We start from the raw sequence: 18,051 nt of genomic DNA on the forward strand, positions 1-18,051 counted from the left end.
TTTATATACAGTCATATAACCTGTCAGAAATCTTTATAACGAATTTATAATACAGCATACATCTTCTTTTAGAGAAAAAAAACACACCGAGATTTCTTGATAAATTGACAGTTGCCATGTATATAAAAACTATATAAACGTCCCGGTTATCCAATGAAAAGCGATGTTATAAACATTCAGTATTATAAAAAATACATGTAATATAGTTGAACAGGTTCAAGCATTTTTGACACTTCACTACAAGCAGTTGAGCTAGGTGCTGACTTTGAGAGTATGTAGATATGATTGGGGGAACTTTCTTTTTGCACATTTTAATTACATTTATGAGTGTTATAGGATACAACTGACTGCAGCTGTCTCTATTCTAATGAGTTGGAACTTTTTTTATTGCTTTTGCAGATAGTTTCATGATATTGATTGTAAGGCCAGATTAATAGAAACTTTAGATTTCACATTCTGATTTTACAGTGTTAAAAGTTTGTAAAGAATATTATTGTCTTTATATGAAAGTTGGTTTTGAATATTATAGTCTTAAGTCAAATGTTTATATGATATATGATATTCCTTAGACAAAATATTTTAGATTTGTTAGTCCTTTGTCAAAGGGTTCAGATTTGTTAGTCTTTTGTCAAAGGGTTCAGAATTGTTAGTCCTTTGTCAAAGGGTTCAGATACGATATTCCTTAGAATATCCTAACCCTAACCCTGCAGAAGGTTTCAATTCAAATATATAATTCCTTAGACAAAAGGTTTCAAATATTGTAATCTTTAGACAAGGGTTTCAAATATTATATTCCTTAGACAAAAGGTTTCAGTTATTATATTCCTTTGCAAAAGGTTTCAAATATTATATTCCTTAGACAAAAGGTTTCAAATATTATATTCCTTATACCAAAAGGTTTCAAATATGATACTCCTTAGACAAAAGGTTTTAACTCTGATGGTCATTAGAAAAAAAGTTACAAATATGATAGTACTTAGACAAAAGGTTTCAAATGTGCTAGTCCTTTGACAATATGAGTCCTTAAACAAAGGGTCCTTAAACAAAGTGTCCTTAAACAAAGGGTCCTTAATTTACAAAAGGTTTAAAACGTGATAGTCGTTTTATATAAGGTTCTTTGTGTTTTTCTTGAGAAGTTTCATCATACAGGTTTGCTTGTATATTGTTATTAGAAAAATGACATAAATTACTTTAAAATTAAAACAATAAGAGGAAAGGTTTTAGTTTTCTGAAACTTGAAACCAGTTTGTTTGTAAAATTACAATACAGATGGTTTCATGTATAATTGAAATTCTAAATATCTCTGGCCTGGAAAATTGTTACTAAATAATTGACTTTGCTACTGTAAAACTAAGATTAGTCTGTTATAACACCTGTCAACATGTTGTGAACTAGTAATGAATCTCCAAGAAAGGGTGTTGCTTTTTCCAAACAAAACTGTGATTTTTTTATTATTATATTTTGAGAGGAGAAATATACCAGCTCTTTGTGCCAAAAGATGCATGTGTAATAGTGGTTTCAGAGAGAGTTTTTGTGGACTTTTATGTATATTGTGAGATACATTATCCTTTTGTTTATTTAAAGAAATAATAACATTGTGTGATACATATGTTATATATGTACATGTGAATGTGTGTGTATGTAAAGTGGACATCATGACAATATGGACTAAATAATGGACTCTGTTAATTCACAGTGTTTATATGATCAAGTGTTTACCGTATTGTGGATGATGGGTCCAGGATTTTATGTAAGTGCTTTGTGAGCTTTTCAGTTGATGAGGACTGGCCATTCTCACCAGTATTTGACCACTTCAGTCTATATATCCATGAAGAATAGCCAGATACTGTGCAGTGAAGCTGACTCCCTCAGTTCTGGCATTTTGATACTGAAATCTGTGTTATATAAATATGAGCCGACAGAGTGATGGCCTAGTGGTTATAGTGTCTGCCTAGCAAATAGAGATCTTAGGTTTGAGTGCTACTGAAGTTACTACCTTGTTACCTCATATAACACCAGTACTGATTATACCCTACAAACATAAAATATAGTGTGGATGATATTGTTGGGGTGGGGGGTGTTTTGGGGTGGAAGCTATATAGGAATCGCTTTGTCCCAATCCAAATTGATTTTCTTTCATACCTGTTAAACCACTTCAGCTATTAATTTGAAACTTAAAACATGACTGTCAGGTCTCACAAGTGCTTAGTTTCACAACTCTTCATTGCATTTCACTGACAAAGTTTTGCCCCTGAAATTGATATAAAAGTATTATAACAAACCCAGTATGCTCCAGTATGCTCCATGTTTGTAAGTTCAGAAGTCTTTCGTCTGAATTCAAAATTTCTGCTGTACATTTGTAGATTTGTACATCATGTAACAATCTTATGCATTTTGTCAACATTGCAATATTTTAGATTTGCATGACATGTACTATCAAAGGATTATAAAAATTGGTTTTTTAATAAATTTTGTATGTGATATTAAGTTGTAGGTTAACTAAAATGATTCGTGTAAGATTTTTGTGTACATATATTTCAGATTTTAATGATACATCTATGATAGTGAAGCGTGTTCACAGTTTAATAGTTTAGCTGTAACTGTATTTGCCTGTCAAGAAATATTTCTTGGAAAAGTTGCAATGTAGCGTTTATTTTGGATTGTTCCGCTTTATCTTGGAAAACTTTTCTTAAACAGGGAGGGAAATGATTTCATCTAAATGCAGATCCTTGGCGTGGAAGTAATATAGGATAAATGCATTGTTTATCGTTCACATTCGCATTGATTTTGGAATGAAATGTGAAAAGGTTGCGGAGAAAATTTGTAATGTCTGATTAAAGCCGGTGCTCCCCAGTTTCTGTAGATACTGTTACAGACTGGTTTTGTATATATCTACACATAATTGGTTTATACTGTTACAGTGGTTTTGTTTATATCTAGTCATAGCCTTAGAGCTTTCATTCTTGCTGTTTCTTGCACTAACTATATCAATTATGTGTATGGATATTATGTAATTATGGGATCAAGATTCACTTAAGTGTCTGTCTATTTGTCTGTATGTCTTTCTGTATGTCTGTCTGCTCATCTTTCTGTCCTGTTTATCTTTCCATTATTTAAATAAATAAAAAGCTAAGCCACGATTTATCTTACTGTTCAACCCTTACAATGCTAAATATCTTATACAGACTTGTCTGTAATTCAATCTGGACAGAACCATTTATTGCTTTTCAGGGGAAATTTAAAAATAAGTACTGACCCTAATAGCAAACACTGTGCAGACATTATGATCATGAGATGACATGGATGTGTTGGATGATCTTGGTCTGCACTGATCCTTTTCAATTGATTCAGTAGCCACCATCAGAGAATTTAAATTTATTCAAAATGTTGTTGTTTTTGTTTCCATACAGTACATCAAATTTTGTCATTTATTGACACCAAGTTAAATTTGGTTCAAAAGCAAAAAAATGTACTAATATGAAAATGAAGGTACAAGAGTTCAAAGTTCATTATCGTATGTAAAGTATAAGATAGTTCATTATTGTATATCAGGTATAAAATAGTTCATTATCGTATATAAGGTATAAGATAGTTCATTATCATATATAAGGTATAAGATAGTTCATTATCGTATATAAGGTATAAGATAGTTCATTATCGTACATAAGGTATAAAATGGTTCATTATCATACATAAGGTATAAGATAGTTCATTATCGTATATTAGGTATAAGATAGTTCATTATCGTACATAAGGTGTAAGATAGTTCATTGTGGTATATAAGGTATAAGATAGTTCATTATCGTACATAAGGTATAAAATGGTTCATTATCATACATAAGGTATAAGATAGTTCATTATCGTATATAAGGTATAAGATAGTTCATTATCGTATATAAGGTATCAGATAGTTCATTATCGTATATAAGGTATAAGATAGTTCATTATCGTATATAAGGTATAAGATAGTTCATTATCGTATATAAGGTATAAGATAGTTCATTATCGTTTATAAGGTATAAGATAGTTCATTATCGTATATAAGATCCTATAAGATAGGTCATTATTGTATATAAGGTATAAGATAGTTTATTATCATACATAAGGTATAAGATAGTTCTTATCGTACATAAGGTATAAGATAGTTTATTATCATACATAAGGTATAAGATAGTTCTTATCGTACATAAGGTATAAGATAGTTTATTATCATACATAAGGTATAAGATAGTTCTTATTGTACATAAGGTATAAGATAGTTCATTATCGTATATAAGGTATAAGACAGTTCATTATCCTATATAAGGTATAAGATAGTTCATTATCGTATATATAAGGTATAAGCCTGTCTCAATGGTTATAAACCAGGTGTCACTGTTTAATAGATCTTCTGCATATTTTTTTATTTCATTTTATAAATCATGATAACCTTTGAATGTGTATGTCTCCTCATTAAAATTCTATTTGAAAGTTAATTGGATAATAAAAAGGAAAGACAACAAATCATTAAAACAAGGAAGTCATTCATGTGTTGGTTTTAAGAAAAAAAAATAAAAAGAAATATTTTAAAAGAGACAATTTGAGTGGTATTATAACCATGTGGATCCAACGTGTCTGATGATGTTAATATTTTGTGAAAACTACAGGGACATATGAATGAAGTTCTTGGAGATATTACAGCTACTGTACAGATGTTATGATTATTGTCAGATAAATTCAACATGGTATTTGTTAACTGTTGTTTTTTTTCATGGTTTTAAATTATCTTTCTTTTTATGCTCCCAAAGAGAGGCATAATATAATTGCACCGTCTGTTTTTCCGTCAGAGCAAACATTTTGGGTTTAGGGGCTATATAACAGTAAAGAGAACAAAAGAGAACGAAAGGTTCATTCCATGATCAAAGGGTTTAGGGGCTAGTAGCCCTTAAGAAAACAAAGAAAATAACAAAGAAAATAGCCCCAAAAGCAAAAATTTTGGAATGTCCATCCGTCTGTCCCACTTCATTCGTGTCTGGACTGTAACAAGAATTGTTATACATTGAGGGATTTGAAATATCTTGGCACAAATGTCTACCTCATCAAGACAATGTGTTGCGCCCAAGAACCACGTCCTAACCTCGAAGGTCAAGGTCACACTATCATTTTGAAGTTTCACATTATCACAATTAGAGTAAATATCTATGGTACACACATTCCTGTTACGGCTGTAACTTTGTTATACATTGAAGGATTTTAAAATACTAGGCATAAATGTCTACCACATCAAGACCATGTGTCGCGTCCAAGAATTAGTCTCTACCTCTAAGGTCAAGGTCACACTAACATTTTGAAGTTTCACATTATCACAATTAGAATTAATAGGTACACACAATCGTGTCCGGGCTGTAACTTTGTCATGCATAGAAGGATATTAAAGTAACTTAACATAAATGTCTGCAACATCAAGAAGATGTGTGGCGTCCAATAATCACGTCCCTACCTCAAAGGTCAAGGTCACACTACCATTTTGAAGTTTGGTTTGTGCAGCATTAGTTGGTTTTTGTATTATATTCACTATTGCTTTATATTCTAATATATAGATAATTTATAGCTTTAATTGATTTTAATTGTTTTTATTTTTTGTCATTTTGATCACAGCTGTATTTATTCACAAAATTGCACTACTATATTCTAAAAGAAGAAATCTTGTACTGAGCTAATTTGAATTCATACCATGATATTGTACAGACATGGCCCTTTGGGAGTCTCGATGAAAATAAACGCAACTATTAAATGGTAACCAATATCGTTTCTTACCATTTATCAATAGGCGAAGGAAATTGCTAAATATAATAGTTAAGTTACTGTTTTCTATATAACTGAGTCACGCCATTTTACACTGATACTGAATTGGTATAGAAATATAATACATTTAGAGGTGATTGGAAGCTTAACAATAAATAAAAGTTTGGACAGAGCAATCTAGTGTATGTCTGATGAGATCCATTATATATATTATATACATTTATATGAAATAAACTGAAATGAGAAATTATTTTTCCTACTGGTAAGAAAAGAAATGTTGGCAGTGTTTTCAGGGTAAAAAATGTAGAGTGAGCTGTATCTACATTTGCAAATTCCGCAAACCCTCATGATGCAACAATTCCAATCCTCATATTATGCAAAATCCGCAACCCTCATGATGCAACAATACCAATCCTCATATTATGCAAATACTGCAACCCTCATGATGTAACAATACCAACCCTCATATTATGCAAATTCCGCAACCCTCATGATGCAACAATTCCAATCCTCATATTATGCAAATACTGCAACCCTCATGATGTAACAATACCAACCCTCATATTATGCAAATTCCGCAAACCCTCATGATGCAACAATTCCAATCCTCATATTATGCAAATACTGCAACCCTCATGATGTAACAATACCAACCCTCATATTATGCAAATTCCGCAAACCCTCATGATGCAACAATTCCAATCCTCATATTATGCAAATACTGCAACCCTCATGATGCAACAATTCCAATCCTCATATTATGCAAATACTGCAACCCTCATGATGCAATAATTCCAACCCTCATGATGCAATGATTCCAACCGTCATATGCAAATTTCTCAAACCCTCATGATGCAACAATACCAACCCTCAAAGTAAGTAATTAAAGACTTTAAATTTCCAGCCCTAATAATTCATGTAATTGAAGCAGCCAGTTTATTAATTAGTCAGAAAAAGACTTTACTTAAAATTGCTCAATTTAGGTTAAGTGCTTTGAAAGTTAAATCTTTTAAATAAACCTTTTGCAGTTCCTTCACACAGTTTAAAGAAATATTACTCAGAAACAGCATAGAATTATTACTAAGGACTTATTGATTGTTTAAAAAATCAAGTTAAGGTGACAGTCATCTGAGATAGTTTTTTATATTGAAATTTTTGAAAATTTTGAAGGAAATAAAGAGGGAACGAAATACAGTCTTATTTATAATGTACAAGAAAGCATATAGGATGAATGCCAGTATTTATTGTTCATTGTGGCATTGATTTTGGAATGAAATGTTAAAAGGTTGCTTGGAAAATTTGTTATGTCTGATTTAAGACCACTGCACGCTATTTCCTACACGTAATTGGTTTAGACGTAGTAAGTTCTTTATTTGGTTTCATATTTTGGAGACTTGAATAAAGATCTTCCTTAATGGCTTTTCTTAGAAATTGCAGAAATTAAATGTAGCATTGGGTGAAAGATACTGTTAGGTAATATCCTTCAGCTCATTAATGGTTTGTTGTTTTGAATGGGGGTATTTATAAGGTATTTAACTATAATGTCTATAAAAACAAATTCTCAACTTGTTGTGAAATTGTCTTTCTGTTAATGACCTAAAGCTTGTTTTGCATATTTTGGATACAATTATTGGCCTAAATTATACATTTATCTTTTATCTTGTATCTTGACCTAATTCTTTCTCCAGAGGACCTTGGCTTCTTTCAGCTGCACATTTGGAAATAGTAGAAGTTCTTGTGATGAATCAACTTAAAATAAAACTTGTACAAACTATATTAAAGCTTAATATTTGGTAAATTTCCAACTGGACTCTTGGTATAGTCAGGTTACTACACAAAAACACCCATAAAGAGACCAAATTTTATGTTTTTTTGGACACTAAGGTATGCTATAGTAGAGTTTTACTGATCATTTCAGGAATAAGAAGTGAAGTTAATAAAGACATTGAAATAGAGCATGAGACACTAGGGACCTTCATGCCAGCTATAGTTAATGTTACTGAAAAACCACAGGGATAAATAAATGAAATTTTGATGGAAATTATGACACAAGGAATTATATTATAAGATAAAATAGGCCTAATATTCACAGATTGTTGGACATTTGTAGCATCTGAATATACTAGTTTACACTAACTTGATTATTTAGAGTATGCAAATTATGCAAATTGTCAGACAGTTTATGGACATTGACTAAATGTGGAGATTATGAAGATTATTTTATCAGTGGTTTGAGAATCAATTTTTATATGTTTGTATGTTTTATAAGTGAGGATGTTTGTATGTTTTATAAGTGAGGATGTTTGTATGTTTTATAAGTGAGGATGTTTGTATGTTTTATAAGTGAGGATGTTTGTATGTTTTATAAGTGAGGATGTTTGTATGTTTTATAAGTGAGGATGTTTGTATGTTTTATAAGTGAGGATGTTTGTATGTTTTATAAGTGAGGATGTTTGTATGTTTTATAAGAGAGATATAATTTTATAAAAGACAATATTCCTGGACTGAAGCAAGAAGCCTGTAACCTGCTGAATTTGTGATATTATTTCCAGCTTTGAATTTAGAATGGTCCATTTAAAGTTCAATATCACTCAATACCAAAATTGAGCTAACAACAGAATAGTAAAAGGCTGTATGGTTGCATGCAGGGCACTTTAATGGGTCATATGAGCAGTGTCATGACAAAACCAACATAATGCGCAGGCTGGTCTGGATCCATGCTGGTCGCAAATGCATTATGTTGGTTTGGACATCAGTGGTACCTATAGCTTCCTAGCTTATCTTTGTATGTTAACCAGGAACATTTGTCAAGTGAAATTGTCTGCCGCCATATATATGTTTGAAATACTGTGATACACCACGACATAGTCACACCAAACAAACATTTGCTTTGCTTTCCTTGAAAAATAATTGCTGGAGATATTCCTTGGTGATATATTTTTCATCATGGATTGTAAATATAGACATATTTGTACACCATATATGCTTGATGGATATGTTTGGATGGTGTCTGTGTTGACAATGTTCTGTTATATATATATTATATATATACATTTTGTTTGTCCAGTGTCTGTGTAAGGTGGGAACCTGTCCGGAAATGATTAGCATTATATGTTATTATATGACAATTTAATCAAAGTTCCAGACTTTTTTTCTCCCAGTAGTAAATGTAATTTCCTTTGACATTGCATTTTATTCAATTGTCATGGCAGCTAAATAATTCAAAGAAATGTCAATATTGAATTTCTTGAGGCTGTGCTTAATCTGTATTATTGCCAAAAAAAGAAAAGAAAATAAAGAATTTTTTTGCTTTATTGTTTGGTTTGTATCGGTGAGGAAATTCTTGTTAAGATATTTCTTGGAACCAATGGTTTGAACTAGAAAATCTAAGATGGTTATTTTTGCCTTATATGAATTATTCAGTAGGAATTGCCTTGTTCATCTCCAAAAAGGGGGAGATAATAAAATTACTGTTTGATTATGAACACGTTGCAATAAAAGGGGGAGATAATAAAATTACGCACAATTTTTTATAAAAGAGGGAGATAATAAAATTACTGTTTAATTACAAAAACTTTTTTATAAAAGGGGGAGGTAATAAAATTACTGTTTGATTATGAACACATTTTTATAAAATGGGGAGATAATAAATTACTGTTTAATTACAAACACTTTATAAAAGGGGGAGACAATAAATTTACTGTTTGATTACAAACTTATGTTGTTATTAAAGGGGGGATGATAAAATTATTGATTGATTTTCTGCATATTATTTTAAAAGGGGGAGGTAAAAGTAATGTTATAAAAAGGGAGGTAATTAAAGTACTGTCATATTATTATAAAAGAGTTAGGTTATTTATGATATACTAATTGTATATTAACACTCAGCCTAAGCTTCTCCAATCATTCTTGAGTTGTGCATGTTATGGAGAAGGCACATGGCAAAGCCTATGATCAATAGTTAAGTCGCTGCCAACAGAGTAACCTAACTTAACGGACATAAGCCCTGATTTGAGTCACTCTTATTGTAAATGTAAATTGGTAAGACTGCATAATCTGTATACATTAAGTATAATAAACACTACTTTAGATGGCTTTTTCATTTTGGTATTTTAAGAATGAGGTCCTTTAAATAAACAAACAAAATCTACTGGGATAAATGTTCAAGCAGACAGACAGATTTAACTGTGAAACATACAAACACCATTAAGAAAACATTTAGAAACCTTGCGAGACTATTTGTGGACCCTGGAAGCTGACATTTATTATATTTGTATTCCCATCAGACTGTTTAAGATTGCCTTGTCCAACCACATATTTACATACACTGACTTTACTAACACCTTTTAGTGTATTTCATTAATATATCTGGTTCTGTTATTCTACAATGGCGTGACTGTAAACATTTGGATGATATCAATAATTTATCACTGATATCCCTTGCAGAAATTACTGGTAATTTACCAGGATTTTACTAGGATTTTATTGGGAAATCCCAGGAATATTTACAGGGATAATTTCTAGGAAATGCAAGGAAATCTGAGGAATTTCCAGTTACTGGCTGGCGGTAATTGGAACGACTGAAAACTACTGGTAATAACTAGAAAAAAATGTGAAACCAGGAATGCCTTAGATCAACTTGTATTTGAAAATCCTAATTACTGAGAATGACCTGCCCACGGTATTTGGAACATTTTTCTAGTCAATCCCAGGCATTTCAAGGCCTTTCAAAGACCTATGATAATACCAGTAACTCCAGGTATTTTTATAATCTTAGGAATGACTGAGAATGACCTGCCCACGGTATTTGGAACATTTTTTCTAGTAATTCCTTGGCATTTCAAAGAACTTGGATATCCCAGACGTTCCTGGTATTTCCATGATCTAAGGAATGGCTGGAATAGCCTAGGATTGCATTGTACTGGAAATTCCTAGCAACTGGGTATGACTGGACCACAGCTGAATTACTGTTACTAGGGCCACCAAAAGATCATTATGATTAAAATCAAATACCGGTAATCAGTTTTGTAGAAGACATCATTACAAGAAAGTGCTGACAATACAAGATGCCATTGGACACAGGGCAATCACAATACTTCACATAAGCACATTGTACTGATGTGAACTAAAATGTGCACTTTTAAATCCAGTTAAATGACAAGCAGTTCAACATCAGTCATAAGCAAACTATTAAATTTAATAAAAAGCATGATTGCATATGAAACAAAGTATTTTCCTTACAGTTTAATTGTTTTTGTATTGTTTAGACACACTTCTTTAGATATATCATTGTAGTTACTGGAATGCAATGAGCTTTGGCAATAACACTTGACTTAAGATTCCTTTTTTTAAAACAGTGTAACATGAGACACCTCTTTGAATTTAGCACTAAAAGTTAAAACATTATAATACTTGACTAGGTCTCTCCTAGATTTTAATTTGCTTTCATCATTTTCTTAACTGATTGAATGCGGGACATCACTTAAACAGTCTAAGAAACGTCACTTAAACAGTACAAAACATGACGCAAGAAACCTCCAGAATTACATGCAACTCCTACATTTTCTATTGCTGTCTTCTGAAATGAGTAAATCCTTGCTGTAAGATCCAATTTTTGCCGGTTTAATAATTTTCTTGTCATCAAATTTTTCATACTGAGAATCTCAGAAATCCACTGAATTGATGATCACTGGTAATCAAATGAAATGTTGATCTTTGGTAATCCAACGACTTCTTTGCATTTTCACAGATATATATATATATACAACAGATAGAAAGCTCTAAAAATAGATAATAGTCAGATTCAGACCCACAATCCTTTGCAGGCTTCGGTGATAATTGGGTTTTCTCGTTAGTCTCCAATTTTCGCACTCTCGTTAAACTTGGACGATATCCATGAATTATTGTTTACATACCCCAACATAGATTTTCATCAGAGAAATATTTGTATAGAAAAGTGTGTATAGTACCTTTTACAATAAATAACTATTGCTTCTTATTTAAGCAAAAAAAATGTTTCATCTTCCTCCGGGAATTCAATATGACGGTGTTTTGGCTATTTTTACCCAGGATGCATCAAATCTCTGAAAATCCCGCAACATATGATAACTTATAAGAACACAATTTTGCCAATACTGAATTTAACTGTGTGACATCACAGTTTCTTCTCCATGTATATTTAGCTCCATGGCATTTTGTACAACTTGCCCTCTTTCAATTAACTGAAGAATTTATGACAGTTTCTATATCAAAAGTTTTTGACCCATTTTATAGATTTAAGCTCTCACTCTCCTCAGCTTGGAACATCATCCACAAGTTAGTTGAACTCCTCACTTTGTGGCCTTGTGGTACCAATTCTTATCTGAAATCAAACAAATACATTTCTCTACATATGGAAATATACCAAGATATTTGAATACGAAATAAATACAAATCACTTGGCAGGACGTGAAGTGGATGCACACTTGGTTCAAGCGAGTAAAATCATTGCAAACTTGACAAAATGGTTTCTGTGTCTTAAATATTTACAAAACTCTCACATATTTTTTCAGGTAAGTGGGTTTGTATGTTATTTGATTTTTTTTTAAATGGCCATTCATGAAGGAAGTGTTTATGACACACTCTGTTCTGGGCCTCAGATTTGTAGCTTTTGGTTATACAAAGCTATTGAAGTTATAAACTGGTCATGTACATATTTTGAAATTTGATAAGTGAAAATCCAGGGCGGTTTTTATGCTCATTTATTCACATGTGTAAGTTTTGAAGTTCACCAAAAAAGGCAAACTAATGAAAATATACTGTGTATTTTTTTTATTATTATTTATTATCATTGTTATTCCTGTAATTTTGTGATGTTGATCATTATTTCTGTAAAGTTGGTTGATTCTAACTCAAGCACTCAAGGAACAAATAACACAACATAATGAAACAGTTTTTACAAAGTCAAGGGAAATAACTCTACAAATATGGGATAAATCCACAAGCGGAACCCAAGGTGCACAACTACATATGCTGACTGACCTTCCCGTAAGGTTTAATGACTCTATGTCAAATCCTTTATGATTTACATGCGACAAGTTGAAAATTGCAAAAATTTTCTAAGTCAAGGTCAATAACTCTAAAAAATAAAATAAATCCACACAAAAATATCCAGTGCACAACTTCACATGCTGATCAACATTCCTGCAAAGTTTCATGACTCTATGTCAAACCCATTTTGAGTTACATGCGACACAAGTTGAAAATTGCAAAATTTTACTTAGTCAAGGGCAATAACTCTAAAAATACTATATAAATCCAGACAAAAATACCCAGGTGCACAACTACACATGCTGATCAACATTCCTGTAAAGTTTCATGACTCTAGGTCAAATACTTTGAGTTTAACATCCGACACAAAAGAGAACGGACGGACAAGGGTAAATCTAAATGCCCGTCACTAAAGTGGGGCAACAAAAATATCTTGTTCAAGCGTGTTCAACCACTTCACGTCCTTCCCCCTAATACAATAACAGATTACAGTCATCAAATTTAGCACTGGCCTGATGGCCCATGACCAGTGTAAATTTTACGAGAATTTAGTTAAATATATAGTAGAATAAATTCAAAACGATTCAAAAATCTTAAATTCGATGACTGAGATTAAGGCAATGTATTCAGGTTAGTGCTTAAAGTATGACACTGTTTGTGCTATTTTTGTTCTTTGCAAATCATCATGTGGGATTTATTTTAATGGACCAGTATTCAGATTCTCTAGTATAGGCTTAGGCAGTGTCAAAGACAAACCATTTTAGCCAGGCTGTCACCTGGACCACTGACCGATAAATTTTGGTGGCCTAGACAACTTTTTAGTGGTCCAATAATTCCTATACATGCACAGAAATCTAGAGATTAAATCACACATACAAAACAAAAACAAACAGAAAACATGATTTCTGTTTCAAATAAATTTTTTGAGGTATCTTATTGTGATTTAAAAATACAGTCAGTAATGTGTTATTTTAAAATACAGACATGATGTAGGCTTATTGAACATCATCTTTTCTTGTTGATCTTGTTTATCATATTCTAATATAACTACATAATTTCATAGATTAATGGTGATATAAAAATATTGTTTCTGCATACTAGGGTATTGAACTGTCTGGGGGGGGGGGGGGGAAACTTGCTACCATGCATTTTTCAAAACAATATTTTAAACTTTTAGAAGGCATAAGCAAATAATTTCCTGCAGGGAAGCACAACCATCTTCAACGATGGTTTGTTTTTTATTCATTATTATTATATCTTTCCTGTTCAACAAAGAAATAAATAAAAACAGGTCGCGAAAATATGTGACAAATGTCCGTTTACGCATTTTTTCCAGTAAGGTTTAAGTATCTTAATTGTAACTAGGAATAAGCTGGAAATACAATTATTATTTCTATTGTTACAGTCGGCAAATTGTTTCAAAATAATGCTTTTAGAAGTGAAGAAAGGTCATTAAAATAATTTCTAGACTCTTCATTTTGGTCATAAACACGCCGGCTCTGTTTGGGAAAAAATCAGTGCATTTATGATAATACTCACAGTGAATTTCACCGATTGCAGCTTTAAAGGTCTTCTTCTGATAATTTGCTTGAGCAATTTCACCTTCCTCGTTGAATGTCTTTATTGGGGAGACGATATCAGTTCACTGTTGATATGAGACGAAGTGTCTGCCGTCTTTGAATATTGCGCGCACAATAAACCTGTGTTCTACGCAATAATCCTGTGTACTACGTCAGTAACATGTGCTTGATTCGCATAATTTCGTGTAGTTCCGTTGTTTTTGCCGTCAATACAATGACTGAATAATTTCAATTATATCGTTGAATTTTATTTCACAAATCTATTATTTTAAGCCCAACAAGCGCTTGAATTTCATACAAAGCTACAGTAGTTTCCAAAACAATTGTGTTGCTACGTCATCAGTATACGTATCCAATACGTCATGAAATTATGCTCGTCTTGGTTAGCGTAAATTTACGGATATTGCTCGAGTATAAACGTAAAGGTTCGCTGGTTAAGTAAAGACTAAGTTATCATCGTTAATTTCCGTCAGCATAAATATGACCTGCCACATAAATTATAGGCCTACTTTAATTTGATGCGGGGATTCGGGTTTTGACTCGTAAAAACTTGGAAATGCACAAATTTGACACGTGAAAAAATCTGCACAAGAGTCAATTTGCCACATGGGATTTTCAACTATGCAATAATAATCACCTTAAATCCACCCCTAATTAGATCTACATATGTTCAAATCACACTCCTGGCAGTGTAAGCCGTGTATAAAGTGGTTTATACACACAGCCTGTGCACTGAAGCATGACATCAGTGGATGCAATTTGACAGCGCTAAAAATAGCTCTACACAACTGATAAAAATTACATACTTCAGATGTCAATTATTGATTGTTTTTTTTAAGGTTTATAATACGTCTTTGATTTACTTGGATTGCCTGTACATTTGTTATTTCTTTTTGGATTATATATTCCTACTATCTATTAATTAAATGGCCTATGATAAAATTGTCATAAATTAAGGTCAATTGATTATTAAATTTCAATTAAATGATAATAATAATAGTAATCCTAGAAAAATATTATTAAATAGATCTAGGTCAGTATGTTGTTTTATTTAAAAAAAAGAAAGAAAACATTTTTATTTTCAATTTTATTGTCTTCCTTCTTTATTTACTTGCATGTTTACTTTCAACAAAGAGAATTCCTAGTCTTTAGGAATTTTTGTAAGATTCAAGGAATTTAGCACAGATGTTAAGGATTTTGTTCTACAAGATAAATTCTAAGTTATTCCTAAAGACTAGGAATTTTGCAAAATCTTAAGTCTTAGAAATCTCAGAAAATAAATTACAATTCCTAGTATAACTTAGAAATTGATGAGTTGTTTAAAAATTATTAGAAATGCCTAGTTCTCAGTAACTGGTATTTCCTAGGCCATACTAGAATAGCCAAGACTGGTTTTAACATTCTGGAATTTTCTAGGATAATAACTGGGAAATACTGGGACTTTTTAAATGCCAGTATATATTTCTGCAAGGGATATCGCATGTCTATACACCTTAAGGAACATTGTAATGTTGTAACTCACAACTATAAGTTATTCTGCAACACTCCCCAAAGTGTCTTGTCTGGGAGGTATCCAATGTCTGAAACCTCATTTTTCATGTGAATACCAAAATATTTGTTTTTTGTAATGATTTTCATTGCTTGCTCATTGTTTTTGTTGTTGTTGTTTTGGTATCATCTGGGTATACAGGTTATGGTCTTACTATTTCCGGGTGGTTTACTTGGTATACAGGTTTATGGTCTTACCATTTCCTGGTGGTTTACTTGGTATACAGGTTATGGTCTTACCATTTCCTGGTGGTTTTCATGGTATACAGGTTATGGTCTTACCATTTCCTGGTGGTTTTCATGGTATACAGGTTATGGTCTTACCATTTCCGGGTGGTTTACTTGGTATACAGGTTATGGTCTTACCATTTCCTGGTGGTTTTCTTGGTATACAGGTTATGGTCTTACCATTTCCTGGTGGTTTACTTGGTATACAGGTTATGGTCTTACCATTTCCTGGTGGTTTTCATGGTATACAGGTTATGGTCTTACCATTTCCGGGTGGTTTACTTGGTATACAGGTTATGGTCTTACCATTTCCTGGTGGTTTACTTGGTATACAGGTTATGGTCTTACCATTTCCTGGTGGTTTACTTGGTATACAGGTTATGGTCTTACCATTTCCTGGTGGTTTTCATGGTATACAGGTTATGGTCTTACCATTTCCGGGTGGTTTACTTGGTATACAGGTTATGGTCTTACCATTTCCGGGTGGTTTACTTGGTATACAGGTTATGGTCTTACCATTTCCGGGTGGTTTACTTGGAACGTATATTGTTGCCACTTAGTACTCAAAAGGGGGTCTTTGACTTTCTGTTGCTGATTACATTTAATATATCACTTGCCACTCTGTCGGTCAAAAGCTATTCAAAGCTTATGTTTTGTGAAATGTTATATATAATTATATATATATACTGACAATAAATTAATTTTGATTTGATTTGAACAGCTGTGAGTTCGAATTCCTTCATTGACTTTGAATTCTTTCATGTGAGGAAGCTATCCAGATAATGGCTGATGGAAAGTTAAACAGTTAAAACTGACCTTCTTAAAGTAGCAGCCTAATATTTTGTTCTATTTAGGCACACTTTTCATACAACTATTTTCAGAATGTACCATAAGATATTGGAAACAACATTTTATCATTTATAAATTTTATATAAAAAAAGTTATGAGATATAGCTTTATACCCTATATATAATAAACCTTTGGTAGTTAATAGTAACAGTTTTGTCCGGACTGGAAGCACTGATGTTAAATAACTTTAATTATGTTAATATACTGGACAATGAATAAAGGGAGATAATTAGATATAGTTTAGTTAGATCGTGATGTGAAGAGGTCTGCAGACAGTAAATTTCCCTGTCAATTAAATAGAGAGAAATTGATGTTGTACACTCTATAAGTAACAGAGATTATAAGTCTATCTTAATTTATCTTTATACAACATTTACTCTCTGAAATAAAGAAAAATAGAAAAGAAAACGGATTTTTTCATCGAATTTAATTATTGTAAAGTCACAAGAATCATTGTCACAAGAATATTAATCAAAAGTAATATTATTGGAAGAGTTTTGGTATCTATTCAGGAAATGCAGAGTGGTTCTATTAAGTCCTTTGTAAATAAAGATGATTTTATGCTGTTTTAAGTGATGTTATAATATTGTGAAAATACTTTATTACTGGGAACCAAAAGGCTAAGGACATGATAATGAAAATGTATAAGTTGTTACTTTAAGTTTCTGGTAAAAAAATGATGTAAATAACATCATACTAATAACATCATAAAAGTTTCAGCAAAATAATATTATATCATGATTATGATAATTAACTACAGTATTACTTAAAAAATTATAGTTTGTTTAAATATTTTCCATTATTATGTATGTACATTTACATTTTCTATATAATTATGTTGTTACTGAGGAAATATCAGTATCTGGAATAAATACAATATTATTGTATTGATCAAGAATTGTATAAACATCATTCTGTTTGTCATTAATTGTTTCTTCAAAGTAATGTATCAATTCTTGTGTACACATAAACTTGTATGATTTAATTGTTATATGTTAGAATCTGTTTATGTAGAATTCAATATCACTTTACA

General features: G+C 31.8%; 1 protein-coding gene and 1 long non-coding RNA gene across 2 annotated transcripts in view; one reads left to right on the forward strand and one right to left on the reverse strand.

Annotated features, from left to right (window-relative positions):
- LOC132757081 (peripheral plasma membrane protein CASK-like) overlaps window positions 1-1,927 on the forward strand; it is a 102,995-nt gene extending 101,068 nt beyond the window's left edge. The window contains exon 12 of the mRNA XM_060748262.1: window positions 1,775-1,927. Coding sequence (XP_060604245.1) covers window positions 1,775-1,927 — 153 coding nt within the window. The remainder of the gene's footprint in view (window positions 1-1,774) is intronic.
- A 9,036-nt stretch (window positions 1,928-10,963) lies between these two features.
- On the reverse strand, window positions 10,964-15,869 carry LOC132757080 (uncharacterized). Its single transcript, XR_009629407.1, has 2 exons — window positions 14,353-15,869; window positions 10,964-12,145 (listed from the first exon to the last, which is right to left on the reverse strand). It is a non-coding gene; the product is annotated as an uncharacterized LOC132757080 (long non-coding RNA).
- Between the last annotated feature and the right edge of the window lie 2,182 nt (window positions 15,870-18,051).

The sequence above is a fragment of the Ruditapes philippinarum genome, unplaced genomic scaffold, assembly GCF_026571515.1.
Source record: "Ruditapes philippinarum isolate M1 unplaced genomic scaffold, ASM2657151v2 ctg6103_1_1_1_1, whole genome shotgun sequence".
Lineage (NCBI taxonomy): Eukaryota > Metazoa > Mollusca > Bivalvia > Venerida > Veneridae > Ruditapes > Ruditapes philippinarum.